The 27473-nt window shown below is 25.7% G+C and overlaps 2 protein-coding genes across 4 annotated transcripts in view; both read left to right on the plus strand.

Moving 5' to 3' along the window:
- The window catches only part of LOC122506200 (moesin/ezrin/radixin homolog 1), a 29624-nt gene extending 15520 nt beyond the window's left edge, over positions 1-14104 (plus strand). For 2 of the 3 annotated variants that reach the window (XM_043618253.1, XM_043618252.1), the window contains 7 exons: positions 8324-8446; positions 8655-8927; positions 9140-9469; positions 9732-9974; positions 10405-10580; positions 10656-10881; positions 11012-14104. In XM_043618253.1, the coding sequence (XP_043474188.1) occupies positions 8324-8446; positions 8655-8927; positions 9140-9469; positions 9732-9974; positions 10405-10580; positions 10656-10881; positions 11012-11176 (1536 nt within the window). In that variant the 3' untranslated portion in view covers positions 11177-14104. Of the gene's footprint in view, positions 1-6645; positions 6670-8323; positions 8447-8654; positions 8928-9139; positions 9470-9731; positions 9975-10404; positions 10581-10655; positions 10882-11011 lie in introns of all 3 variants that reach the window. The other variant, XM_043618254.1, reaches the window with a different exon arrangement.
- Positions 14105-16329: 2225 nt separating this feature from the next.
- LOC122506213 (mitogen-activated protein kinase kinase kinase 4) lies at positions 16330-27465 on the plus strand. The gene is made up of 18 exons (XM_043618275.1): positions 16330-16563; positions 16845-16982; positions 17064-17334; positions 17629-17817; positions 18020-18219; positions 20511-20804; positions 21289-21396; positions 21687-21935; positions 22246-22467; positions 22595-23011; positions 23146-23253; positions 23328-23487; positions 23600-24062; positions 24147-24494; positions 24668-24855; positions 25513-25681; positions 25830-26104; positions 26582-27465. Exons 1-18 carry the CDS (start codon positions 16517-16519, stop codon positions 26741-26743), a joined length of 4008 nt encoding a protein of 1335 aa, XP_043474210.1. The 5' UTR covers positions 16330-16516; the 3' UTR covers positions 26744-27465.
- The last annotated feature ends 8 nt before the right edge of the window (positions 27466-27473 follow it).

Raw genomic sequence — 27473 nt, forward strand, 5'->3', positions numbered from 1 at the left:
AATAATGATAACAGTAAGAATAATAATAATAATAATAATAATAAATAAAAATTCTTATAACACCTAATAATAAAATAATAGTAATAAAAAGATTAAAAATATTAAGAGTAATTTCTTTTTATTTATAATTTTTTTGTTTACAATTGAACGCAATATGATAGAATAGAAATTCTATAGCGTGTGTATCGAAAAGGAAAATTTATTTAACAATATTAATTACGATTGTCTTATCTCAATATTAAAGCTACAGAGATAACTGGCCCACGAACATCGCGCTTGTAACTCGTGACTTACTTTAACGATTGTTCTCTTTACGGCATAAAAACATTAAAACCAAATATAGTACAATGCCTATACGATTCCCAAGAAATCACTTCGTAAAAGAATTTTCATTTTATCTTCTTAAAAAAAAAAAAAAATTTCTTTCACACTTTATTCATGTTTACCTTGACTTTTTGAATTATTGCGAATTACTCAAAAAGAGACATTTTAGAAAATAATAGATATAAAAATAGTTATACAGGGAAAATAAATTTAAATTGATGTTTTACAAATTAATAGGGAATATAAAATTTAATTATTATTTTTTTTGAGAATCATTTTCATTTTTAATTATTTTTTTTTCTTGGAGAATCATTTTGTGTCAATTTTCAATTTGAAAAATTTCTTGAATTTTTTCAGATTTTAATGAATGGTTTTTAATTCGAATTTACGATATGCAATTATTTTTGTTACTATTAAAGAAAAAAAAATACGAACGATGAATAGTGTAATTAAAAAGGTAATTATTGTTTTTTTTTTTAAGAGAAATAATAATTTATTGCGTACAGCGATTTAAAAAAGATTTTCATTGTTTGAATTTTACGATTAATGTTTACATAAAAGCAAAGTAAATTTGTTTCGTGGCTCCCTGTTTATCCGTTTAGCATCCAATAAATTTTGAATGCTGATCTTATATACCATCTTTTATTAGACTCTGACGTTTTCTTTAAAGTGTCGAGTATTTTGTACATCATAAATTTTTTTTTTTTTTTTTTTTGAAACAGAGTTATTTCTAAATTTTAGTGACGATTTAGAAAACAATAGGTTTTTTTATTGCTTTCAAAAAAATTTTTTTTCGACTAGAAACATAAACAGAATTTTTTTGTTTAAGTTTGGGAAAATGTAAATTGAATTTTTTGCAAAAATATTTTCTTTCTGAATTTGGAAAATAATAGTATAGAGATTGTTTTTAATTTGGAAAAGTAGAAATGGAGTTTTTTGCAAGAATATTTTTTGGTTTAAATTTGGAAAAATAGAAATGGAATTTTTGAAACGAATATTTTTTTTATTCATCAAATATAGAATAGAGAATATTTTTTTTTGATTAGAAAAATAGAAATAGGATTTTTTACACGAATATATTTTTTATTTAGAAAATATAAAATAGAAAATAATTATTTTAGTTTGGAAAAACAGAAATGGAATTTTTTATTGGAATATTATTTTTTAATTTGGAAAAATGTAAACGGAATTTTACATTTTTTTTAGCTTAGAAAACTGTAAAAGGAATTATTTGCAAAATTTTCTTTTTTAAATTTGGAAATAGCAGAATAAAGAATATTTATTTCTTCAAAATTTTGATACGGTTACAATTGATAAATGATCGTGTTCTTGTTGAAAATTATTTGAAATGATGAAGTTGTTGTACGTAACCTGTCCATTATAATAATAATACTTAAATCTAGCTTTTGTACTAATAGTTGGCTTACGCATAAAAGAAAACGCTGCAATGACAGCCTTCGTAACAGTTTCCGTTCTCTGTATACCTCTTTAAATGCCAACCGTATCAGTACCGATTTTAGCTTTTTTTTTATTTTCTTCATTTTTTTTTTCTCTTCAAATAAGGAGCAAGTCAAGTTTTACTTTCATTTTTTTACCTTCTAGTTTTTCTCCAAGCAACTTAAATCACGAGAATTGAAATCGCATCAGGAAAATTAAGTTTTACGCATTTGAAATTAAAAAACAAATTAGAGAAAAAAATTTATTAAAAATAAAAGGAATAGATTTAAAAATTAGAAATTAAATTAAAAATATTAGAATTTAAAAAATTAAATTAATAATAAAAAAATGTTAGAATTGGGGATAAAAATAATGGTATTCTTTTTTTATCCGCAAAAATATATTTTTAAATACTTGAATCGATGCGACAATTAGATTAGAAAATTTTCGTGTGATAATTTTCCATTTGAAAATTTCAATTGCTGAATTACTATTCTCACTTGTTGTGAATGCATTAGCTATGGGAGAATATTTTATGGGTGGTCAACCTTTGAAGATCGTGTGGGTTGAAAAACCGGTATAACAATAGACTTGTATGGGAAGTTGTCGCCTATATGTTCCAATGATAACCCACTGCTTTTCTCTTATTTCTTCTTTGTTTTGCATATATCCATTATTTCCTTTTTCTATTCTATAAAAAGAAAATTTCCATCTTAATAGAGAAATCTTTCATTGTCAGATCGACAAGGCTCCCATCGTTTTTTGTACACTTTTTTTCCCCTGCAAATATCACACCGTTTAGAACAATTAAAATTCGCAGATAATTCGACAGATAATTCTCAAAAATACAGATTGTTTTTCTAATTTCCGTTGTTTGGACATTTCGACATTTAATCATCACTTTTTTTTGGTTTAGAATTTACATATTTGGTATAGAAATTTTCAGAACTTTTCATTAATACTCGAATTTTTGTTTACAGAAAAAAAATTGGATTTTTCAACTTCGTTTTTGAGAGATAGAGAGAGAAAAGTGACTTGAATTTTCGATTTGTAAGTGGACCTTTAAAGGTTGAAATTGTCAAGTGTTTTCTCGAGAGAAGCAGTTCTGGATAAATTGACTAGTAGACTATTTGACCTCGAGAATTGAGTTAGGAATGGAACGTCTTACAGGTGCGTTCTCTATACAACGGACTGTGGACTCTTGCGTAATGATGGTACCACATTAGGATTCTGCAAATTATATATTCGATCACAGGTTAAAAGAGCGATGATTTTTCGTCACGAGGATGAGGATTGTAATTTTGTCTTCGTATATTATATATTTTATATAATATGAGACTCAAAAGGCCATTGAATTCCGCATAAATTTCTGATCGTCTCAAAAATAGCTTCTATAGAAAAATATTACCTATATTATTGATCATCATTCGAGACTGAAGTCTTTTAGTGAATCTTTTATTTCAAAAATTGAAAAGTGAAATTTTTTCTTTTCAAAGAAGGTTTTTTTTCACTTATTCTGCGCATAAAGATTTTATTTACACCAAATATAATTTATTTGAGTTAAATAGAAGTATATTTGTCTCAGAGACTTCTATATAATTATTTATTTGTTTTCAGTAGAAATTTTATTCGACACAAATAAAATTTTATTTGGACCTAATAAAATTTATTTGAACCTAATGAAATTTATTTGAACCGAATAACATTTATTTAAACCGAATAAAATGTATTTGAACCTAATAACATTTATTTGAACTGAATAAAATTTATTTGAACCGAATAAAATTTATTTAAATCGAATAAAATTCATTCGAACCTAATAACATTTTATTTCAACTGAATAAAATTTTTTTTGAACCAATTAAAATTTAGTTGAACCGAATAAAATTAATTTGAACCGAATAAAATTTATTTGAATCGAATTAAATTTATTTGAACCGAATAAAATTTATTTGAATCGAATTAAATGTATTTTGAACCGAAGAAAATTTTTTTTGAACCAAATAAAAAATTTTGTTGGCTTTGATTCAAATATATATTTTTCCTGAGTGTGTTCATTAATAGAAATTGTTTTTCTAGACAAAGTAATCTTCTAGGTGAATTAATTAAATTGAATTATTTTTTTAATTGATATTTTTTCCACGATTGATAATTTTTTCTGAAAATCTGTTCTCTTCCTATGTAATTTGATAATTTTTTTTTAATCGATCATTCTTATGATAATTTTTTCTTTTAAATTGTTTTCTTCTCGTGTATCATTTAATCGTTCTTGTAAAATTAATAATTCCAAAAGTAATAACTATTTTAAAAATTATTCTTCTGAAAATTATTCTTCTAAAAATTATTCTTTTACAAATTATTCTTCTATAAATTATTCTTCTAAAAATTATTCTTCTACAAATTATTCATCTAAAAATTATTCTTCTGAAAATAATTCGTCTAAAACTTATTCTTCTGAACTTTATTTTTCTGAAAATTATTCTTCGAAAAATAATGATTCTTCCAAATCCAATAATTCTTTTCTGTATATAATCGTTTTTCTTCAATGGATAATTTTTTATTCGATGATTTTCTTGTCTGAATTAGCAAATGTCTTTTCACTAATTATTTTCTGATTTTATTTGGTAAAAGGAAATTTTTAATATTTGAGGAAAATATGTTTATTTGCGATTGAATAGATCATAAAGTATATAAATCAGCTTAGTGGTGCTACTCGTGACTGAATTATCCACGTGCGAATAATATCATAGAGCGCTTTGTTGAGCGGTGAATGACCCCCTTAATTAAATAAATTCTCAAGCTCGAACTTTACTTGACCATTAAATTTTCCTAACTTGATTTATTTATCAATTAGAGCAAGAACACTTTCGATTTAAGCTCACCTTCAAAATATTTATAAAAATTACCATTTTTCTCGATTTAATTTTTTAATAAATAATTATTAATATTCAATGATTAAATAAGATAATTAAATATATTTTGTTTTAATTTCATTAAATCTAATTAAAATTAAATCAAATTAATTAAATTAATAATCATTAAATATTGACAATTATTTTTAAAAGTTTTAAAATTTTTTATAAAATATCTCCGTATGTTCTTTTGATTCATTATTTACTTAATTGTGGAAGTGTATAATTAAATAAATAATTGTATGATTCGGTAATTAAATAAATATGTAATTATAAATTTATATTACTCGAGAAGATGGTTATTTGATTTAATTAATGTGTTAAATAATTTTAATTAATTTAAATTAATCTGATTGTAATTGATTCAAATTAATTTCTAGTTATTTAGATTAATTTCTAGTTATTGAAATTAATTTATAATAGTTACTGAAATTTATTGACTTTATTTTAAATTATTTTATAGTTATATTGAAACCGATTTATTAATTTTCAATTATTGGAATTAATTTGCAATTGATTCAAATTGATTTGCAATTATTGGAATTAATTTACAATTGATTCAAATTGATTTATAATTATTGGAAATTGATTTGCAATTATTGGAATTAATTTAGAATTGATTCAAATTAATTTACAATTATCGGAACTAATTTACAATTGATTCGAATTAATTTACAATTGATTCAAATTAATTTATAATTATTGGAAATTAATTTTGTAATTATTTTAATTAATTTGTAAATATCGTTAGACTTGAAATACAATAATCGATCATTAACTGAATTTTACAATTGTCGCAATAAACATGTTATGAGAGAACTTTATCAAAAGTAATTAGCAAGGAGTCTTGGCAGGTTTATTATAAGAAAGTTTAATGATTGTACGATTGTAAATGATTAAGTCGCTGTGTATGAATTCGTCATGCCAGACGACAATTATTAGCCCAGTGAGAAAAATGCAATAATAATAATAATTGTATCTAGAAATTTTGTAATAGCAGAGGTCGATATATCACCATTTTTTCGATAAGATTTTTTTTTTTCTCTTTTTATACATTTATGTAAGGTGCTATTTTCCGTGACCTTTTTTTCTCTTGTCAGTTAACGTTTTTAATGGTTGTTGTGTAAAAAAAATGTATTGTCTATATACGAAAATTGTTTTAAACTAATTCCGTTTGAAGTTTTATGACAAAAAACGAAAGATTAGATTAAGTGAAATACACTTTTCGTGTCTCTAATTGACATCGGGGAATGAAAAAGATAACGTATTATGTTACCTGATAAGAGTAATATACTTTCTTGTTGGTGAAATTATTTAATTTATTGTTTTCTTTTGTTTCTCTATTTTTGTATTTTTGCGGTTTATTTTTATTTTTTGGGTTTCTTTTTCGTATTTTGTTTCTATTTTAGTTTATTTTTCGTTTTCTGGTTTCTTTGTTGTTATTTTGTTTTTTAGTTTATTTTTCGTTTTTTAGTTTCTTTGTCGTTATTTTGTTTCTCTTTTGTTTATTTTTCGTCTTTTGGTTTCTTTGTCGTTATTTTGTTTCTCTTTTGTTTATTTTTTCGTCTTTTGGTTTCTTTGTCGTTATTTTGTTTAATTTTTGTTTTTTAGTTTATTTTTCGTCTTTTGGTTTCTTTGTCGTTATTTTCTTTCCTTTTTGTTTCTGTTTCTCTTTTTTTTTAGAATAAAAAGAATTATGTCTGATTTGACAATTAAATTGAGAAATTTCGAATATTTTCCACACATTTTTGCGCGATGGTGAAAAAAGAAAAATGATATGAGCGAATTTTTAATAATTACTGATACGAATTAATAAATTATTCCAAAGGAATAATGTCTTACAGATAAATGCATAGCAAATTTTTATTTTTAAAAAAAGAATGCCAGTGAATCACTTTTCCTGCATACGTTAACTGTTTCGTATTTTCCTTGTTTTTAACGCATGCACAACACTATATTTAACAACTGGAAGGCTGGACTTTCATTCTTGTCTAGGGTAAGACTATTAACCAATTTGATAACAAATCGTTTCAAATGCATGAACAAATAATAATATTTGATTAGATTTTTTAGTTATTTTTATCTATAACAGTGACCTGTATATTATGATAAATTTTCTTCTCGATTCTATATGTAAATATTTTCCTTCTGCGAAATAATCTTTATTAATTTCTTTTTTTGTTAAAATATTTATAATTTATAATTATTCCTTATTTATATAATTTTGTGTAAAATATACAAAGTAGAAAAATTAATCTGTTGGATATCGTTTACTTTATAATGAGAAGGAAAAAATTATTTACAAAAAGTAAAATGAAAAAGTTTGTAGAAAAAACAAATGTAAAATGATTGCAGGTGGTTCCATTCAAGCATCGCAAATTCAGCAATGTAAGATTTAAAATTAGCGTAAAAAAATTATTCTAATCACTGTTTGTGTCACATAAAATGAAAAGAGAAAAAGTCTTATTTTTTATTTTTTTTTGTAGGACATTTTAAACTAGTTTTGTTTTCGAGTATTTCAATTTTAACGAAGATTTTAACGATCAATTATAAAGATATTCTGAAAAGCTTCCTGTGATTTTACACGTAATGTATAATTGAAAAAGTAGAAGAAAAATATCGTATTATGTAAATATGTTTACTAATAACTAGACCGTTTTGTTATTTATTAATTTACTGGATAAAATTATTACATCGTTTTTACCAAACTTTGTACAAACTAATAATTGGAATTAATTAGGTGATAAAATTGAAAAAAACACAATTTTTCTTGTTCTTTTTTTCTCCGGCTCATCTATATATTATTTTCGTTACCAGGAAGCTTGAACAGGAAAAAATCTAGTCTGTCTCGTGTGTTTATGCTTTTTTCTATAACGCACGCTATTTTTTTTTTACAATATCTTCCTTCCGTCAATTTGTTATTATCAGTCATGTTACACAACTAAACATGGCTTATTAATGAATATGAAAAATCATGGCACTAGCATTGAACTACAACGTCGAGTCAAGGCAAACTTGGAATAATGTCAAACAGGTGACATTTTTTGTTAAAAAAAAAAAGTAGCTTCTTTTTTTTAATTCTTTAGGAAGAAAAAAGACTCGCAGAGTTTTGCCTCAATAAAGTGCATGTCTTTCTTGATTGATTTTGAAAAAAATACAGAAAATTGTTATTTTTTATTAAAAAAAAACGGCAAAAAGAAATTAACGAACAAAATTAATTTGAGAAATTAAATTAATTTTTCGTATTTTTATTTTAGTTTTAGTATAAGATTTCTAATAAATGAAAAAGCAATTACGAGAGGAAGTTAAAGAGATTGATTTATTCATCTCTCAAAATATTTTCAAGATTATTTTCAGCTTCTTGCACTTCTATTTCTAAAGTTTACGACACTGGCAGGAAATTGTGTTTGTCTTTCTCTATATCCTTCGACGAAAAACATGAAATTGATTTGAAATGTCAAGATGAGGAGTAGTTTTCTTTTTATTTCTGTTTGCACTGTATTTTAAGATTATTTTTCTTTTATAGCACGCAAGAAATAATTTTTAAATATCACTCGATGCCTTTTAAAACGAAAAAAAAGACAAAAATGTCTTTATTGCTTTTTTTGTTACTATAAATAATAATTAACAATTTATTGATTATTTTTCAGGTGGTCAATCAAGAAGTGAAAAAGGAGAATCCACTTCAATTCAAGTTTCGTGCCAAATTCTATCCCGAGGATGTTTCCGAGGAACTCATCCAGGATATAACTTTGCGCCTCTTCTATCTTCAGGTACTTGGCAAATTCTTTTTTGAACAAATCTAAAATTTAATTTATATATTTTAATTAATAATTTAATTTATAATTTAATTTCCAATTTATAAAATAATAATTATAATTTAATAATACCTGATAGTAATAATTAATTTTTCAAATTAAAGATAAACTGGAAATTTTTTTCTTTATAGAGAAAAATTATTATATACTGCAATTTTTTTAGGTAAAAAATTCCATACTCACCGACGATATTTATTGTCCACCTGAGACGTCTGTTCTTCTCGCCTCTTATGCAGTGCAAGCAAGATACAATGATTACAATAAGGCAAGCCACACAACAGGATTCTTGACAAATGACCGTCTACTTCCGCAACGTGTCATGGACCAACATAAAATGAGTAAAGAAGAATGGGAAACCTCTATTACTAATTGGTGGCAGGAACACCGTGGAATGATTCGCGAAGATGCAATGATGGAATACTTGAAAATTGCTCAAGTTTGTATTTTTCTTTTTATTCCTTCTTTCTTTCTTTCTTTTTATTAATTTACTTCTCTATTTGTAAATTATTTTATTTATTATAAATTAATTACAATTAATTTCGTTGATTTTTAAATTCTATTGAATTGAAATGTATTTAAATTAATTTTGATTTGCAAGTTACTATTTTGAATTTATAATTAAAGAACAAAAATTTTCCTCTATTTTAGGATTTGGAAATGTATGGCGTTAATTATTTTGAGATTAAAAACAAAAAGGAAACTGAACTTTGGTTGGGAGTCGATGCACTTGGTTTGAATATTTATGAGAAAAATGACAAACTCACGCCAAAAATTGGTTTCCCCTGGTCTGAAATTCGAAATATTTCATTCCATGACAAAAAATTCATGATCAAACCAATTGACAAAAAAGCACCAGACTTTGTTTTTCTTGCGCATCGTGTTAAGATAAACAAAAGAATCCTTGCCCTTTGCATGGGAAATCACGAACTCTACATGCGTAGGCGTAAACCCGATACTATTGACGTTCAACAGATGAAAGTAAGCATTTTTAATCAATTACATTTTATTATTTTCATTCAATTTTTTATTTACAAATTTTATTTTTACTTCTGTTAATTTTAATTTGTTCATTTTTGTCAATTTTATGCTTAATTTAAATTTATGTTAATCTCTATACATTATTTGTTATATTCGTACATTATTTATTATATTTGTGCAATTTTTATGAATTATTTATTAAATTATAATTTTTTCTATTGTTTGGTTATATATATTAATTACATATTTAATTAAATTTCAGGCTCAAGCGAAGGAGGAAAAAATAGCACGAGAGAAGCAGAGGGAGAAACTTCAACTTGAGATTGCAGCTCGCGAACGGGCTGAGAAAAAGCAACAAGAATATGAGGAAAGGCTCAGGAATATGGCCGAAGAAATTCAAAGGCGAAGCGCCGAATTAACTGAAGCGCAGGAAATGATTCGTCGCCTTGAGGAGCAATTACGACAATTGCAAGCTGCTAAAGAGGAATTGGAAGATCGTCAAAAGGTAAATTTATATATGTACTTTACTTAAGAACTCTGGAAAGGGAAATTTATTAAAAAAGATAGTTAAAATTGTAAAAACAGTTTAAATTGTTAAAATAGTAAATTAGTGCAAATCGTTAATATAGTAAAAAAGTTTAAAAAAGTTTATTCGTTAGAATAATAAAAACAGTTCAAATTGTTAAAATACAGTTGACTCTCGATAAATAAAATTTCAAGGGGCACAAAAGAATTCAAATTATCGAATGTTTTGAGTATTAAAATTTTTTCAAGGAACCAGAAAGAAAATTCAATTTATTGAAAGTTTAATTGAGAGTTAACTGTAGTGAAAAGCAGTTAAAATTGTAAAAATAGTTAAAATAATTAAAAATTGAAAAATAGTAGTTGTGACAAGATTAGAAAGTTATGGCAGCTAATTAATAATCAATTGTCAGGAATTGACTGTAATGATGGAGAAATTGGAGCGCTCGAACGAAATGGAAGCCGTTGAGCGAGCCAAACTCGAACAAGAGATTAGAGACAAGAAGGAGGAGGTGGAACGTATCCAGTCCGAAGTAGAAGTGAAGGATGCTGAGGCCAGAAGGTTACAGGACGAAGTTGAAGCAGCTAGGTAAGAAAATGAGAAATTTTACCTAATGAAAGATAAAATTTGAAACAGTTAATAATCCATTGTATTTTGTTTTAGATTACGACAAGAGGAATCTGAAAAAACTTTCCAAGCGAATGCAACGACACCTCTTCATCATCATGTCCAAGAGAACGAAGAAGAGGGCGAGGAGGAGGAAGGTGAATATGAAGGAAGACATCGAGATGTGACAAAAGATCTTATCACCGATGAGTCGATAATTGATCCAGTCGAAGAGAGACGCACTCTCGAAGAAAGAAACGAACGTCTTCATCATCAATTAAAGGTACTTTCTTCTAATTTCATTATTTTCTCCTAGAAAATAATTTTTTCTTAAAAATAAATTAATAAATTGTTTATCAATTAATTAAATTTTATTGTTTTATCAATTAAAATTTTCTTTTTCTTTTATTCAGGCATTGAAGCACGATCTCGCTCAATCACGTGACGAAACAAAAGAGACGGTGATGGACAAAATTCACAGAGAAAACGTTCGTCAGGGTCGCGACAAGTACAAGACATTGCGCGAAATTCGCAAAGGAAACACCAAGCGTCGTGTTGATCAATTCGAGAACATGTAAATTTCAAATTTATTTTCTATTTTTTCTAAACCACTAAGTAACTTTATCATTCGAGACAAATATTTTTTTTTTTTTTAATTGACCTTTAATTGAATGTATGCATTGTTTCTACGACAGCATTTTTTTTATATATTTTTTTTAAATGGTTAAAAATATCTTCTCAATATTCGACAGTAATTTTATTATTTGTCGATGCATCGAGCGAAAATAATTCAGTCTTCCAGATTAATTCAAGGAAGGGGAAGCAATAATATCAATAATATCGCAAATATTTTTTGCGAATTTAAAAGAAATTCCAAACACTTGGAAATTATTTTTTTAAAACACGTTTTTTTCCGAGACATTGAACGACAATCGCTGATGTGAATTATTGTTTTTTGGTAAAATCACTTCAGTTTTGTTTTTCCGTTTTTTTTTTAAATAACAAAACGTGTTCCTGAAGGTGTGCCAGTATTCTCGAAAAGTATTCTGTTTGCGAACTTTTCCTTGATTACGTCCAGCAACACGATTTGCACTGCCTGTCATGTTGGTTTTTTTTTAATGGGGGATTTTTTTTTTAATTCTCTTTTTGTTTAAAATAACAAATCTTTATAAGGTACTTTTACAAGATTTTTGTACGTATTGTTGTATGTACGTAGAAATGGAGTCAAAGGGGGAAATTTTTGCGAATATAGAATTTAAAAGAATCGAGATTTCTTACTGGAGGCAATCGATTTTGCAACAAGTGATATTCAATATCAAAAGAAAGGATTTTTATATATAGATCAATATATAATTAATGAGAGAAATGCCTCGTAGGATGTTTTTTCTTTTTTTGCATGGTGAAATCAAAAATTTAGTGGAAATGTGATTAAAAACATATCTGGAAAAAATTTAATAAAAAAAAAAGGATGAAATTTGAAAATAAAGGGATTTTTATGAAAGAGGAATAATTTGAAAAATGGATGTCAAGATTCTTGTGAAGAAGTTGAGAAACGGAGATATAGTTTCCACTATATGTGAACTCACCATGTTCTGTTTACATTATTAGCACGTTCGGAATACGATTTACTATTAATTAGTGGTTTTTATATCGATCACACTCGTGGCCTTTATTGATATACATAAAGTACTAGATACTTATGTACGAGAGAAAGAGAGAGAAAGAGAAAATGTGTGCTTGCATATGTGAGAGTGCAAAGAATTTTCAAGAGAAAAAAACAAACAAAGAATGAATGGAAGAAAACGACGTGGCGGTTTGGTACGACCTGTGTTACAAAAACAAAAAGTTTGACTGGAAAAAAAATTTTAACACAAACTACTGAGAATTTTTTAAAGAAATTGTAATTTTTTTTTACAATTTTTTTTAAACTCTATTTTTGGAATAAAAAAGAGAAAGAAAAAAATGTACCAACTGTCTTTATAAATGCTGCCAATTGTCATTTCTTCGTAAAAAATAAAATTCAGATTCGAATGACATCCGAGTTGATCAGAATTTAAAAAAAAAAAATTTGTCCGAATGTCCGTCGATAATTATTCATCACTTGTAGTATTATCAAAACCACCACTCGTTACAATCGTGAACAAGAAATTTAAAAAAGCATTATCAAATGAAATAATGATAGATATTTTTTCATTATATTTAATAGTAATATTTACAAATTAGTAGTCTTATTATATTATTATATTATTATTATATTATTATATTAATATTAATGTTTACAGTTTAGCAGTGTTATTAAAATACTATTAAATGTCAACTATGGTCGTTTCAAACTTCTACAAATTTATAATATGTAGAAAATCGACAAAGAAAACTTTAAAAAAAAAACATCTTTTGAACTGTTCCACAAAGTGTTTTTTTTTTTTTTTTTAATAAACAAAAAAGTAATATTTTTTCTACCGTCGTCTTGAAAGTTTAAATATAAACTACATGAAGAAAAAAAACATTCCAGACGAACTTTACTGTAAATTATTATTCAATCTTTGCTACGAATATTATAATATACAAAAAAGAGAAATTTTTTAAAAATATTTAGAAAATAGTTATTGGGAGCAAAAAATAGAATTTTTGATAAAAAAAGAAAAAACAATTTTTTCCGAACGGTACTTAAAATTCATCGAATTATATTCGTCCAAATAAAAAAAAACTTGTTTTATAGAATATTAAATAGTGCGGACTTAGAAAATTGCAATGCAATATCGTACTACGTGTAAATAAACATTGATCGAACGCCTAACATTTTTCCAATTATGGTGAATTATTTATAACTAAGAGAGAGAAAGAGAGAGAGAGAGAGAGAGAGAAAATAAATTTGTACATTTAAAAGAAAAATGAATTTTTACACTAATGTGGAGAAAAAAAATTTTCTACACTACTGTCTGTTCCATTAAGATAGTTTAGATACGACACTCTTTGTTAATTGTTAATATTGTTAATTTCTAGATTTTAAAATATTTTTTCTTTAATAGATTCTTAACATAAAAAATCATTTAAACGAGTGAACTTTAAAATCATTAATTTGTTAACATTAACATTTATGAAGAGTTGTCGTGAGTTAATTTATTCAATTTTTATCTTAGAAATTGAAGAAATCACTCTTTATCAAGAGAGAATTGAATGAAACTTGTTTTTATTTCGTTGAATTTTAATTTCAATGAAAGAGAAAAAGAGAGTCAATATTTTAAACGGCCATAAATAAAAGTTTTTTTCTTTTTGTTCAATATTTTAACTAACGTTTTACGATAATTCGTATATTATAATAAAAGTTATTATATTGATGGTTTAGAAAGAGAACTCAAGCACGCTGGTGGAAATTAAAAAAAAAAGAAAAAAGAGAAGGCACTGTAAATTAAAAAGAAAAATGTTGGTGCGAGGATATATGAAAAATTATACTTGTACTTTGCTGGAAAGGCTAGAGATTGTTTAAATAAAACTAATACCGCATATATTGATTATATTAATAATCAATACCTCAATTCCTCATCATTACCTTTTCCTGAATTATTAAAGAAATTAAATAAATTATTTATTTTATTTTTTATTTATTTTATTCAATTTTATTTATTTCACTTAATTATCATTTTATTAATTTAATTTATTTTTTATTTATTTTAGTATTTTATTTATTAGAAGTTTTTGTAAAATCCAGATTTTATCATTTTTATTACTATAAAAAAATTTTTTATTTATTATTTATCAACAGATTTTGTTTGTGTGTTTACAATTTTTATTAAAATAACAATTTTTTCTCTTTCTCAATTTTTATTTCTAATTTTTTTTATTTATTATTTAATTTTGTATTTTATATTTGTTTAAAAAAATTTTTTTGTATGAGGTGTTGATGAACATGAGGTGTTATTATTTGTTTAAAATAGATATATTATTTTTATAATAATATAAATATTATTTGATCTTTGTTTTTTATACTATTATTATTATTATTATTATTATTATCATTATTCCTATTATTATTATTATTATTGAAAAAAAGTCATATATATTTTTTTTATTATAAATAAATATTAATTTTTACATTAATAACAGATGATTTTTTTTTATTTTTCAGATTTTCCACGATGATAAAAATTGAAATGAACGCAAGTAAAATAAGAGAATATTTTACGTGAATTGTTTTTATGAAAAAGAAGAATTTCAACTGGAGGTCAGTATTTTTTTTAAGATATTTAAATTTTATTTTAATAGAAGATAAATTGTTTTTTAATGTCAAGAAGATATTTTAAGTATTAGGAAGTTTGGAATTTATTTGCTCGTTTGGAAAAAATAATTTTTAAGTTTTAACATCTTTTTAAACATTTAAATAAATATTTGGAAAAAACTATTTCAATATTAGCTGAATTTATTATAGTTTCGTCTATATTTGCTTTATGATAGTAATTATTATTATAATCTGATAATCCAATACTAATTTTTAATTTACTTTTATAGCTGTAAGCTGTTACATTTTTTGTATTTTCAAATAACAAATGGCGGTAAAAGTCAAATAAATTCCGCTTTTCTATTGGTCAAACGTTTTCCTATACTGGACCAATTGCATACCGGCTTTTGAATTCTCAATGAATTTTCTTTTCTTTTTAAACTACAAAAAGAAAAAATTAGAATTATTTTCCTTTATTATTGTAAATTGTAAAGGTGCTTCTATACCTCCGGTGGATTGGTCAAGCAATCGGCTCGATGAATTTTCACGGTCGGAAAATGTACTTTCATGGCGGGTATTTTTGAATAAGTAAATGTTGAAAAGGTTTTTACTTGAAAATTTATTTAAAAAAATGATTTTATCATAGAAATTCTTTTGAAATTTATGTTAAAAAACATGTTTTATTTTAAAAGTTATCAAATTTTAATTCAAAATGTTTTAATTTTCCAAAGAAGTGTAAAAAGCCTAATGTTTTTGAAATGCTAGTACAGACGGTACAGACTGTTTGTTAGGTTTGTTATGAATGTACATAACCTAGCGTTGTGTTGTCTGTTCATTATTATTTAATATAATAATAATCGATTGCTTGACCAATCCACCAGAGGTATAGAAGCACCTTAAGAAAACCATTTTTTAACTACCCTTTTCCATTTTGCAGATTTAATAGCGAAAGAAAAGAAAAGATGAAAATTGAGCGTCATCACGTGATCATGAAATTTAAACTCTAGTATACAGTGTTGCCAATATTCGAAAGTGATATCACAACACTGCTGTTTGGGGGAAAATCGAAAATTTCGCAAAGAAAATGACGTAAAGTAAAGGCGCACTCACAGCTAGTAGGCAGCATACAAATTTGAATTTACTGTCTCTTTCACTCTAATTGACTTTCTCTCTTACTCCAATTACTGCCTGCGCAGGCAGGCAGAGCTGTGAGTGCTCCATTACATGCAACGTATGCAGGCCGCAGTAAAAACAAATAATTATTTTACAACGAATAAATATGTCATTATAAATAGGAAATATCAATCAATTGTAACAGTTAAAAAGACGGGGAAAATATTATTCTAAGAAAGAATAACATGAAAAGAAGAATTGTCACGAGAGGTAAATATTTGTAATTTTTTTTTCTCTCTTTCAAATTTTTTCAATGACATAACAAACTTTGAAATTTATTATTGTCTTAAAAAACGCGGCATTTACTTTTCATTAGTGTTATTTACATTTTGATTTATATGCAAATCTCTTTGAAAATATTCCAAGAATGTTTCCTAACCTAAACACAGTTCGTGCATATATATAGTTTTAAGTTCCTGACACCGCTAATTTACAGTTAAAATTACGAGTTTAAAAATTTTATTTCATCTATTTTGTTACTTCTTGCAAGTTATTGTTACAATTTCAATTTTCTATATTTGTATAAACAATGAAGCGTATTATAAATGCACAGTTAGCAAAGTTTATTGATTTAAGGTAAAGTATTTTCTATTCGCAAGTCATTATCTGTTCATCATTATCATTTGTTATTTTACATTGTTTTCAACTTTGTTTTTTATTTGATCGACAATTGTTATTGTAATAATATCTAAACTAGTGGAAAAGAATTTTTTTTAGAGGTTAACTTTGATTGAAAACTATATTTTTAATTATTTTTTAATTGCTTTTAAGTTATAGGAACTTATATTCTTTTTTATTATATTCTCACGCTAATGGAAAACGATAACTATTTTCTGAGGAAACTAACTTTTTTTCAGTCCAAACATATGTGATCCTTTCGTTGAAACAACAAATTTGTCGTCAGAGATAATGATAGATGAAGCTGATCAAAAGGATAATGGAAAATCTCGTAATTCAAAGAGACACAATCGTAAAAAGCATCGTGAATGTAGACTGTGAGTATTTATATAATTAAATATTTTCAAAAACTTGATTGAAAGAATAGTCATTTTGAAATGATTGGAAATTTTTTACAGACTCGCTAAATGCGAAAAGGTCATACAAAGTAAATTGAATTCAAATCAACAGAGTAATTTGGATGCAATGATTTTTAATGAAATGTGTGATGAGGCTGATATAGTTCGCGATAATGAGACGAAGAGGGAGTTGGCTAAAGAAGGATGCCGAAAAGTTAAAAGGTGTCTAAAATTACTTCGAGGATTCGATAAGGATTTAAAACTTGACATTGCAGCTGCCCAACTTGATAGGAATGATGAAGCAATGCCTCCTACTCCTAATAATATTAAGGTAATAATTTATTAATAATTAACATTTATTGATACTGAGGAAATTTAAATAAACATAAATAAATAAAAAAATTAATTAATTAAATTGAAAATAAGTTGAGAAGAAATTGAAAATAAATGGAAAAGAAATTGAAAAGAAATTAAAAATAAATTGAAATAAATTTGAAAATAAATTAAAATAAAAATTCCAAATATTATTTTGTTTAAAATATATATAATTATAGTACGACCTTTTTTTCACGTTCAAATCAAAATCTTGGCTTTAATTCAAAACAATTATGTATTACGCTTACAGATTGAGACTCGAAATAGATTTCGAAGTCTGTGTTCAAAACCTGTCGACGTTGAGGAGAAGTTTAACGAATCTCAGGGCAAGGAACTTCTTAGCGTCACTGAAACCGAACCGATTGTTCATTCTCCAAGGACACAAAGCCTCAAGGAGAGAGAATTGTTTCATGATACTTTTTCATTCCTGATAAAACTTGTACGAACAACTAATTAAGAAACTAAGTTTCTAATTTAATTATTTTCTAGTATTATTTTTTGTTTAATCTGCTTTGTTTTCTAGTTATAGTTATTTTATTTTTTATTATTTAATTTACTTTATTGATCTCTAATTTTTTCTTATAGTTTGTTACTTATCTGTTTTTTTTAATTTATTTCTAATCTCTAATTTTCTCCGGTAGGGAAGTACGGACAAAGAACGAAACAATTGCAATCGTCAAATGAGTCGGGAGGAAACAAGATGGCAAAATGAATTGAAGGATTTAATTTGGCTTGAATTACAGGCCAATAAAGCTGATCGAAGTCCTTTGGCTCAAGATGAATTTCTTTGTAAGCAACGAGAAGCTGTTGGTCCATTACTCAGGGAAATACTCGAGTACCGGTGAGATCTTTATTTTTACTTATAAAGAACTACGCGCGTGGAACGTCATGTTCAATTAATTTATTATTATTATTATTATTATTATTATTATTATTATTATTATTATTATTATTATTATTATTATTATACAAATTATCTACAACATTTTTTATTTTCAAATATAAATTTTTGAATAATTTCATAATCAAAATTTAAAAAATTCACTTATTCTTCGGAAGAATTCAATTATTTTCATAAATAATAACATTCTTTGGAAGAATTCATTTATTTTTATAAGTAATAACATTTTTCTGCAAAAATTCAATTATTACCAATAAAATTTCACAAAAGAATTCAATATTATTTCTCAATTCGTCATAAAATTTTCTAAAAGAATTCAATTATTTTCTAAAATTTTAATAAAATTCTTCCTAAAAATTCAATTATTTTCAATACAATCAATAATTAAATTCTTCCAAAGAATTTAAATTTTCATCGAAACAATTATATTATTTTTCCAAAATGTTAATAAAAATCTTTGCAAGATTTCAATTATTTTCATAAATAATAAAATTTTGCAAAGGATTGGAATTATTTAAAAAAAAAAAATTAATAACATTCTTTCTAAAAATTCAATTATCTTCGTATAAATTAAAATTCTTTTGAAAATTTTAATTATTTTCTTAAATAATAAAATTCTTCGGATGATTTCAATTATATTCAAAGATTTTCATAAAGTTTAAATAGTAAAATTATAAATTACAGTTATTAACGAAATTGATTAGATATATTCAATAAATTATAGAAATTTTTTGAAAGAATTCAATTATTGTCAAAACCTTTAATAGTACCTATTCTTTTCAAATTTTTTTATAATTTTTAATAATTTTAAATTTTTTACCAAAGGATAGAGACTATAAAATAAGTAAAGTGTTTCTTAAGAGCCCAAAAATAGTGAAGCAAAATTCCATAAAACAGAAGAAAAAATGTTGAATTTTAAGAAATTCGGTTTTTCAAATTTTTGGTAATTTTTAATAATTTCAAATTTTTTACCAAAGGATGCAGACTATTAAATAAGTAAAGTGTTTTTGAAGAGCCCAAAAATAGTCAAGATAAATGTCATAAAAGAGAAGAAAAAATGTTGAATTTTTAGAAATTCGGTTTTTTGAATTTTTGATAATTTTTAATAAATTTAAAATTTTTACCAAAGAGTGCCGACTATTAAATATGTTAAGTGTTTTTGAAGAGCCCAAAAATAATGAAGCTAAATGCCATAAAAGGAAAGAAAAAATGTTGTATTTTAAGAAAATCGGTTTTTCGAATTTTTGATAATTTTAAATTTTTTACTAAAGGGTGGAAACTATTAACAGGGTGTTTAACAGTCAGGGAATGTCAGGGAAATTTCTAAAAATTTATACAAAAATTAAAATTTTTGTGAATAACAAATTTTTTTAATCTAAGAAAACTTAAAAGATTTTTATTATCGTTTGTTTCTATCATTAGATATTAATTTATTGTTAAATATGTCAGTTACCATATTTTTGTCCCAAGAAAGCAGAAATAAAATTAGTAAAAAGGCAGGGAAAAGTCAGAGAATTATTTTCTCAATCCTTGTTAGATACCCTGTAAACAGAAGATAAAGTTCGCTAAAAAAATAATTTTTCATCTTCTGATGATTATCGGCTGTGGTTACTTTTTAGAAATTGTGAATTAAATTAATTTTGATGACCTAGATAATTATTGGAATTTTTCCAGCAATACTTTGAGACCTTTAGAAAAATATTTGACTAACAATTGTTAGTTAACAAAAGATAAAGTTCGCTCAAAAAATAAGTTTTCATCTTCTGCTGATTATCGGCTGTGGTTACTTTTTAGAAATTGTGAATTAAATTAATTTTGATGACTCAGATAATTATTAGAATTGTTCTAGTAATAGTTTAGGACCAGTAAATAATTTTTTGACTAACAGTTGTTTATAAACAGAAGATAAAGTTCGCTCAAAATATAATTTTGCATCTTCTGCTGATTATCGGCTGTGGTTACTTTTTATTAATTGTGAATTAAATTCATTTCGATGACCCAGATATTAATTGGTATTGTTCTTGCCATAGTTTAGGAACAGTAAATAATTTTTTTTTTAATTTAAAAAAATTTCTGGAATTTTCCCTGTTAAAGTTTTTTAAGAAAATTATAACTTAAAATTAAAAAATGTTTTCTGTTTATTTATTTTGCTTTTTATTTATTTATTTGATTTTTTATTTATTGATTTAATTTTTATTTAACGGCAAGCAAAATGTTTTTTTTCTTTGCAGATACAGTGGAGTCGGGAATCTCAATTCTTGTGGATCAAGTTCAACTAATGATGTGGAGTCCATCAAATTTTCTTCTCCAAATTGTACTGAAAATACCATTTGCTATGGATGTCTCTCTATGTATTGCCGAACTTGTGTTCGAACTCAAATTGACGCTTTAAAACAAGTTGAAGTATTGCTTGCGAGACTTGAGGCTGCGGAAACACTATTCCCATCGTCGCAAGCTTTTGCTAGTCAATATCCTCTTAGTAAGAGTCTCGAATTCACTGGCAGAGTGAAAGCAATGTGCCTCTGGTATGTATGAAAATTGTTCTCTCAAAATTATTTTAGATACTTTTTTTAATTTTTCAGTGGATCAAGTTTTAATAGAGCGATTTTGTAATCCGATTAATTTTTTACAGACAGATATTTACTACTTTTTTATAATCTGCTACGTTTTGGATACTTTTTTTTAGATTTATGCTACTAAAAGCTACTCTTTTCTTTTTTTTAAGGATTTGCACTACTTGAAACTCGCTAATAGTTGACAAAAAATTAATATTTATTTTCTTCAGAATAATCAAAAATATTTTTACTAAGTTTAACATTATTAATGAAAATTAATCTAATCTAATCAATGTTTACTCTTGAACCTACTGTTTTTAATTAACAAATGCGAAGCCTGAAATTAAATAAAATTTGTTTTTATTTTCAATAAATAGAGATTCAATTTATAAAATTTGATCCACTTGGTATTTTTACTAATTGACTTAACTCTAATAATTAACAAATTTAAAAGGTATAATATGACTCGGCAACATCGACTCAAGTTGTTAATTCTGGGAAAATTGCTAATGTTGTTACATACAAAAAAGAAACACGACGATAATACTGACAGCGGTTTTGGGTATGACTTTTGAAATATTATAAATTTCTTTCCATTAAAAAAGAATGTTTACCTGTTTTTAAAAATTTATTTTTAATATTTAGGATTTATTTATTTTATTTATTATTAATTATTTGATTTCTTTATTTTTATTTCTTTATTTTATTTGTTATTATTTTCTGTATTTTATTATTTTATTTTAATAATTTTTCAATATTTATCTATTAATTACTATTATTAATTATTAATTACAATTGTGAATTCAATTTATCTCGAGTCAAATTTTATCAAATTTTTGTGTTAATTTTCAGATCACACAATACAAATAGCGATCATTCGATGGAACAACGACCATCATTGGTTCGATTTGAAGTTCCTGATGACAATACGAGTCCGTCTGATAGTAACAATAGTAATGCATCTCATTCATCTTCAATCAGTGGTGTCTCATTTGGAAGAACGTATTCTTCATCGTCAGAATCAGCTTTTAGTTACACCGAAGATGAAAAATTAGAAAGACTTGATTTTTACTTAATGGAGTTTGATCGTCAAGCCTACAGGTAATTCTCATGATATAGGAAAGTATTATTTATTATATAAATAGAAAAATAAAGTCTAAATTATTTGTATTTTAAATGCAGGAAATTTTTTAATACTAAAGGAATGAAATTAAAAATTTTTAATTAAATATTATAAACGTGTACCTATTTATATTTAATTTTTATATAATTTATGTTTCATTTATATTTAATTTGTATTTTTAATATTTATTTATTCAAATATAAAAAATTAAAATTAAAATAAGAAATTAAAATTTTGAAATTATGTAAAGATTATTTTTAAACTCTTGTTTAATAATTCTTTTAATAGAAAATACATAGAAGATGTTTTAAAGACAAAAGGACTGAGAAAGAGTTTAAATTTTTTGGAAAGACTGCACACGACACTTCTACGAAAGGCAAGATTGTCTTTAGAGAAACATCAGGAAGACTGTGACAGCAGTGGAACTGAAGAATTCGAAGGCGATGATGAATTAAGACGTTACGGAGCTTGGAGTCCAGAAGCCAAGGAAATAAATTTACCTTCTTACAGGTATTTAAAAATTTTTTTGATATTATTAATCACTAGTCACTATTTACTTAATTACTCAAAATTTTTCTTGAAATTTATTATTTATTGTAATTTGTATTCTATTTTATTGTAATTGTATTTATTTTAGAGCAGCCTTTTTATTTCTCTCGCGCGTTCCTTTGGACGTTATTCACGAGTTTATGATGATGAGACTGGAACAAAAGCCAGAACAACCGAGTCCTTTGTCAGTTCGTCAATTAATGAGGGAACTTCGTGAGGGTCTTAGAATTGCATGTCTTCATCGTGATCGTTTTGCAAAACATTCACTCGTCGCCATGGCTTGTGATAAGAAAAATAGTGACGCTTTCTTTCAACAGGAATTAAAAGAATTTGACACTAGTTTAAAAGCTGTTTTTGAAGTTTATCTCGATTATTTAAAGCAATGGGTCGAGATGGTGAATCACGACAGTTTTCATAAAAATCTAATTATGAAGGAATGGAATTTTGTCAAGTCCATCGCTCCTGATATTGTTGACGGTTACTCAATAGCTGGGAAAAAATTTTGGTGAGTGATTTTCTCCTGTGCTTTAAGTCTCGTTTATTCAAGTTTAAAAAAATCTTTAATACTAATAAAAATAAACTTAAATTAAATTTAATTATAATATAGAGTAGAAATTAATCTTGTACTTTTTTTTGTAGTGAGATTGTTCAAATGATGATAAGACAAGTTATACAATTTCTAACTGAAAGACCTGAGGAACTTAATGAAAGTGAAGTGTCCAAGGAAGATGAGGAATGGTCAACGAGGTAAGAATTTTATTCAAAAAATTTTGATTTATTTTTTAATTTGATATCTGAAGTAATAATTTTCCTTTTTCTAGATTTCACTGGATGTCGGTTGGTCGTGAATGGCAGGGAATGTTCGTAAAGGCTCAAAATAATGTCGTAAAAAGTGTCAATCTTGCCAAATGCGTGAGAAATGAAATTGAAAATTGGCCTGAATTTAATGACGATTTAAAACATTGCATCGTTTCATTAAAAGTATGTCGAAATTTTCTATTTGAAAAAATATTGATTCTAAAAATGACATGAGAATTATAAGTTTTCTTTTAGAAGATTTCTTTTTTTTTTTGATATTTTATTATTTTTTCAGGATGGAGTTCTAAATTTAAGACGACAAATCGTTTTAGTGATTCAAGAGTTTCAGAATAAAATCGACAAAGTTAAGGAACCTATAGAAGTAATTGAAGTCGATTGTCTAGCATTTCGAACGAGAGTCAGAGAAATTTTACATCAAGCCTATCGAATGGGCTTTGAGTATCATAAAGAACTTTGTCGATTATTTTTATCGCAAGAAAGAGAACTTCTTGTTCACGATTTAGTTGACTTTGCCTTTTTGTGGATGAACTTTGTGAGGAATCGTTGTGAACGTGGACGAGGTCTACGACCAAGATGGGCAAATCAGGGTTTGGATTATTTAATGACTGTTTGCGAACCACTTAATACTAAATATTTGACTGACGATGAATTCGAGGAGTTGAAATCGTGCATGGATCGGTGTATTTCTCACGTTATTGGCAGTGCCTCATCGCCGGGAATTAATTCAGAAGGCGAAGGTTCTTTATATCTTTGAAAAATTTAATTTCTTTTCCATTTTTCTTTGCTTTTTTAGTTTTTTTATTCCTAATTGTTTTTTCCAGGTTTGAAAAAATTATCACATTCGAGAGCATCATCGCCCTCACAGGGACGAAACAGGGCATCGAGTTTCAATCAAAAAAATAAAGATTTCTTGAAGTCTCCGGAAGTTTTGGGATTAATAAAAAAATCACCATCGCAAACGGCCGTTGATGGGAGTGCGACAACATCCGAGAATACGTTCACAAGACAAGAAAGAGTTTTGCAAGCGGTGCAAAAATTAGAGGTTCTTATAAATGAGAAATTAAAGAGTCTCGAGCTAATTGGACAAGTTACTGACAGGAAAAGCGTTGATAAAATTCATATAAAAGCTAAACGTGTCACCTTCACATGGCAGAGAGGAATTAAAATTGGTTTGTATCTAAAAGAGATAATTTGGAAGAATTTAAAAAATTGAAAATTGAAAATAAAAATATTTAACATTTGAAAAATGTAGTAAGAGATTAGAAAAAAAAAAATGCTGAATTGAGAAATTGAAATAAAATGACATAATCAAGAATTGAAAATAATTCATCAATTTCAACAGGTCAGGGACGTTTTGGAAAAGTTTATACTGTTGTCAATAATCAGACGGGAGAACTTCTAGCTATGAAGGAACTTCAACTTCAACCTGGAGATCACAGAGCTATTAAAAGGATTGCAGAGGAACTTAAAATCTTCGAAGGTATTCAACATCAACATTTGGTGCGATATTATGGCTTGGAGGTTCACAGAGTAAGCTTCTAATTTATTTATTTCGATTTACTTTTTTGACAAAAAAAAAAAAACTTATTTATTTTAGTAACTTGTTCAATGTAGAATTAAAAAATCAAATTTTGGAAATTTCGTATCATTTTTGTTCTAATTAGTTATAATTTTTACTCATTCAGATTTTGAAAATAAGTTGTGTGATACTATTTTTGCAAGAAAAATTTAGAAATTATTTTCCATAATTTTACGTTAGTAAATGAACTTTTTAAATTTTAAATTTAAAAAAAAGCATTTTAAAGAAAATTTTTCGATTTTTGTAACTTTTATAATTTTCAATTTGAAATAATTCAATTCATGCACAGTTTAAATTAAAAATTTTTGAACATCTTAATTCCAATGGAAAAATAATAATGATTAAATATTTATTTAAAGAAGAAGTTATTGATGATTTTGAATAATTTTACAATTAAAGAAATTACTAAATAAATGTATTAGAGAATTTTTTTTTATTAGAGAGAAAAAAGCGAATTTTTATCTGGAAATCAGGGAAAAGTCAGGGAAAAACAAAGTTAAATTTTTGTGGCAACCCTGAATTAGTTTAGAGTGAATTAGATTAGAGATTTTGAAAAAATTATATAACAATTTTGTATTTTACTAATAAAATAAATTGTCATTTTCCAGGAAGAAATGTTGATATTCATGGAATTTTGTGCAGAAGGCACTCTTGAAAGTTTAGTCGCTGGAAGTGAAATTGGTTTGCCTGAAACTTTAGTTCGAAAATATACGAATCAAATGCTTCTTGCGGTTGCAGTACTTCATGCTCATGGAATAGTTCATCGAGATATTAAAAGTACATTATTTTAATAATTATTTTTGTTTCTTTAATTCTTTAATTCTTATTCTTTTTTTCTTTTTTTGTAAATAATGAAATTTTTTTAATGAATTTAAAAAGTTAAAAATTAAATTTTTTTTGATAAAATGAAAATTTTTGTTTACAGCTGCCAATATATTTTTAACAAATGAAGGAGATTGTTTGAAATTGGGAGATTTTGGTTGTGCGGTTCAAATTAAGGCGCACACGACAATGCCAGGTGAATTGCAAGGTTTCGTTGGGACACAAGCTTATATGGCTCCGGAAATATTCATGAAAAACGAGAGCAGTGGACATGGCAGGGCTGCGGATATTTGGTCCGTTGGATGCTGCGTCGTTGAAATGTCCAGCGGACGAAGACCCTGGTCGGAGTTCGATTCAAATTACCAAATAATGTTCAAGGTATGATTCATTTTGGTATTTTCTTTAAAAACAAAAAACTTACTATCGTTACGGAAATTTTGTCAAAATTTTCCAAATTGTTCGCAAAATGAACACATTTAAATTTTTAAAAAACTTTAAATAAAAATTTAAACTTTAATTAAATTTTAAATAGGAAAACTTTAATTAATCCAAACTAAAGATTTAAACTTTAATTAAACTTAAACTGAAGATTTAAACTTTAATTAGACTTAAATGAAATAGGAAAACTTTAATTAAACTTAAACTAAAAATTTAAACTTTAAATAAATATTTAATATTCTTAAGATTTATTATTAAAAATATTACTATAAAATCTTAATGTGGCTAAAGATTAAATTGAAAATGAAGGTAGAATAGACGTTAATAAAACGATGAGAATTCTAAATATTAAGTGAATTAAAAAAATCGATGGAGAGAGGAAAAAATGGTATTTATTAAAATTAAGGTTCTTCATAGGTTGGTATGGGAGAATCTCCTGCGCTGCCAAAAAGTCTTTCCCAGGAAGGAATTGATTTTATACAAAAATGTTTACAACATGATTCGAGAAAGCGACCAACGGCAAATTCTCTTCTCTCTCACAGCTTCGCTCGCGCCTATGATGACGTGAATGCTGACTAATCGTCTCGATTATGAAAAAGACAATATTCGTTAATTGTGATTAACATAAATTCCCCCCCCCCCTTTTTTTGCAATCTCAAACACAAAATTTATCATTAATTTTGAAAATCTGCTCCACAAAGTGTTGAATTAATTTTATATCTTCGAAAAATCCCATCTCTATAATAGCTGTAAATAGTACTTAGTTCACAAGTTCCATTTTCAATGGAAATAATGGCTAGTGATAGTTTTGATAAAATTTAAGAGCAACCTCTATGAGGGAATGAAAATAATTATCGTATAAATTAAGTCGTCTAAAACTTTTCATTGGAAATTTTATCAATACGCCGATAAAAATTGGAAAATATGTTTTAGAAATTGTATTCTTGAGAGAATAATCAATTTTCCAATTAAATATTTTGAATTGAAAATAACAAAGAAGAAAAGTTTTAGAATTAAAAAGGAATGATTCGATCTTGAATGTGAATAAAAATGAAATATAAAAGTAGAAAGATTTACGAAAGAATATTATGGAATGAGAGCAAAAAGTGTAAAATAAGAATATAGATGTAAGATATGAGGAAAAAATTTTTTTTCATGAAAAAATTGATAGGAATTTAAAGACTAAGGAGAGTATATAAAATATAAAAGTAGGAGGAAATAAAAAATTTATTCTTCGTTATAAAAAAAAAGGAGTGAATAGTGTACTCAAGACTATTTTGAATAAAAATGACAACTTCGAATAGATGTC

Source organism: Leptopilina heterotoma, unplaced genomic scaffold (genome assembly GCF_015476425.1).
Source record: "Leptopilina heterotoma isolate Lh14 unplaced genomic scaffold, ASM1547642v1 Lhet_4, whole genome shotgun sequence".
Taxonomy (NCBI): domain Eukaryota; kingdom Metazoa; phylum Arthropoda; class Insecta; order Hymenoptera; family Figitidae; genus Leptopilina; species Leptopilina heterotoma.